The sequence below is a fragment of the Cystoisospora suis genome, assembly GCF_002600585.1.
Source record: "Cystoisospora suis strain Wien I chromosome Unknown contig_7034, whole genome shotgun sequence".
NCBI classification, from domain to species: Eukaryota; Apicomplexa; class Conoidasida; order Eucoccidiorida; family Sarcocystidae; genus Cystoisospora; species Cystoisospora suis.
Genome location: NW_027159821.1, coordinates 1 through 1,259, shown reverse-complemented (window position 1 = coordinate 1,259; position 1,259 = coordinate 1). Strand labels below are relative to the sequence as shown.

Below are 1,259 nucleotides of genomic sequence, written 5' to 3'. Positions count from 1 at the left end.
TCTTCGCTTTCTTTTTCTTCTTTTTTTCTCTCTTTTGCATGAATGCCATTGTGTGTGAAGATGAACTGATTCATTTCTTATCCTTTTCCAAATGAGAGTTCTAGATTCTCTTAGCCTCATACATGCAAATCGTCACCACTCCTCCTCGTTACTTTCATTCCCTTTCTATCTATCTATCTACTTTTCTTCTGGCCCTCTGTCTTCTCCCTTGTGAGAAACGCCGTTCATTTTTTCTTGTATCTTTCTTCGAGTTTCTTACATTCTCATTCTCATCATTCAGTTCTTCTCTCCTAAATCTTCTCCACATCTCTCTTCTTGTCTGGTCTACTTCTCCGTTCTTTCATCTTTCTTATTCTTCTTTTCTTCCTTTGCATGCATGCCTTCTATTTATCGATCTATCTCTGTATTATGGGTGTTGTTTCGCCTGTAAACTCCTATTTTCTCGTTGTCATTCATAATCTATTCTTCTGAAGGCGTGACAAGGGTGTTCAGATCCCCAGCTTCTCGTCTCTTCAACTCTCTCTCCATGCACATCGACTTACTCTCCTCCCCCCCCTGCTCCTGCTCCTCGTTGACCCGATGACTCTCCATCCACATCATCCTTATCGTCAGGATTTTCTTCTTCTTCTTTGATTCCCTTCATCTCCCTATTCTCCTTGGTTCCCTCTTCTTCTTTTGTCTTTTCGTCACCTTCATCTTTCTTATCATCTGACAAGAAAGAAGAAGAGTTCATCTTCTTGAGTGTCTCCTTCTTCTGCGTGGTCTCCTTCTTCTTCTGATCATCGCTCTCATCTTCTCCTTCTTCTCCTGCACCGCCGTCTGTGTTATTCTGTTCTGGAGAGAGCGTTTTGTCTCTCCTCCAGAAACTGCTCTTCAGTGTAATTACACCTGATCTAAAGGTTCCTCTCTCCCCTTCTCCACCTTCATCCTGCAATCGCCGTGATGTCGCGAGACGTAGTAGAGGACTCTCCCGGACACGTGAGGTCGAGATATATCTCTCAGATACATCGAAGAGATGAGCGGGGCCTGTGTGAAGGAAGAAGAGAAGAAAAGAAAGAAAAGACGTGAGAAGAGCGAATGCCCCTACGATCAGACCTGCAATTCCCGAGTACCCAAGATCTCCAAATAAGGCTAGAGTAAGATTCCACACCTGCAGGCAAAACAAGGAAAAGAAAGAAAGAGAAAGAGTGAGAAAGAGAGAAGGAAAGAAGACTGGAGAGAGTGGGGGTGTAAGAAGACAAGAAACAAATGAAAAGAAG

General features: G+C 43.4%; 1 protein-coding gene across 1 annotated transcript; it reads right to left on the bottom strand.

Moving 5' to 3' along the window:
* Window positions 1–110: 110 nt before the first annotated feature.
* On the bottom strand, window positions 111–1,190 carry CSUI_010275 (uncharacterized protein; the record flags this gene model as incomplete). The annotated part of the gene is made up of 1 exon (XM_068070380.1): window positions 111–1,190. A coding segment is annotated over one exon (651 nt), but the record flags the coding sequence as incomplete, so codon positions are not given.
* Window positions 1,191–1,259: the final 69 nt, after the last annotated feature.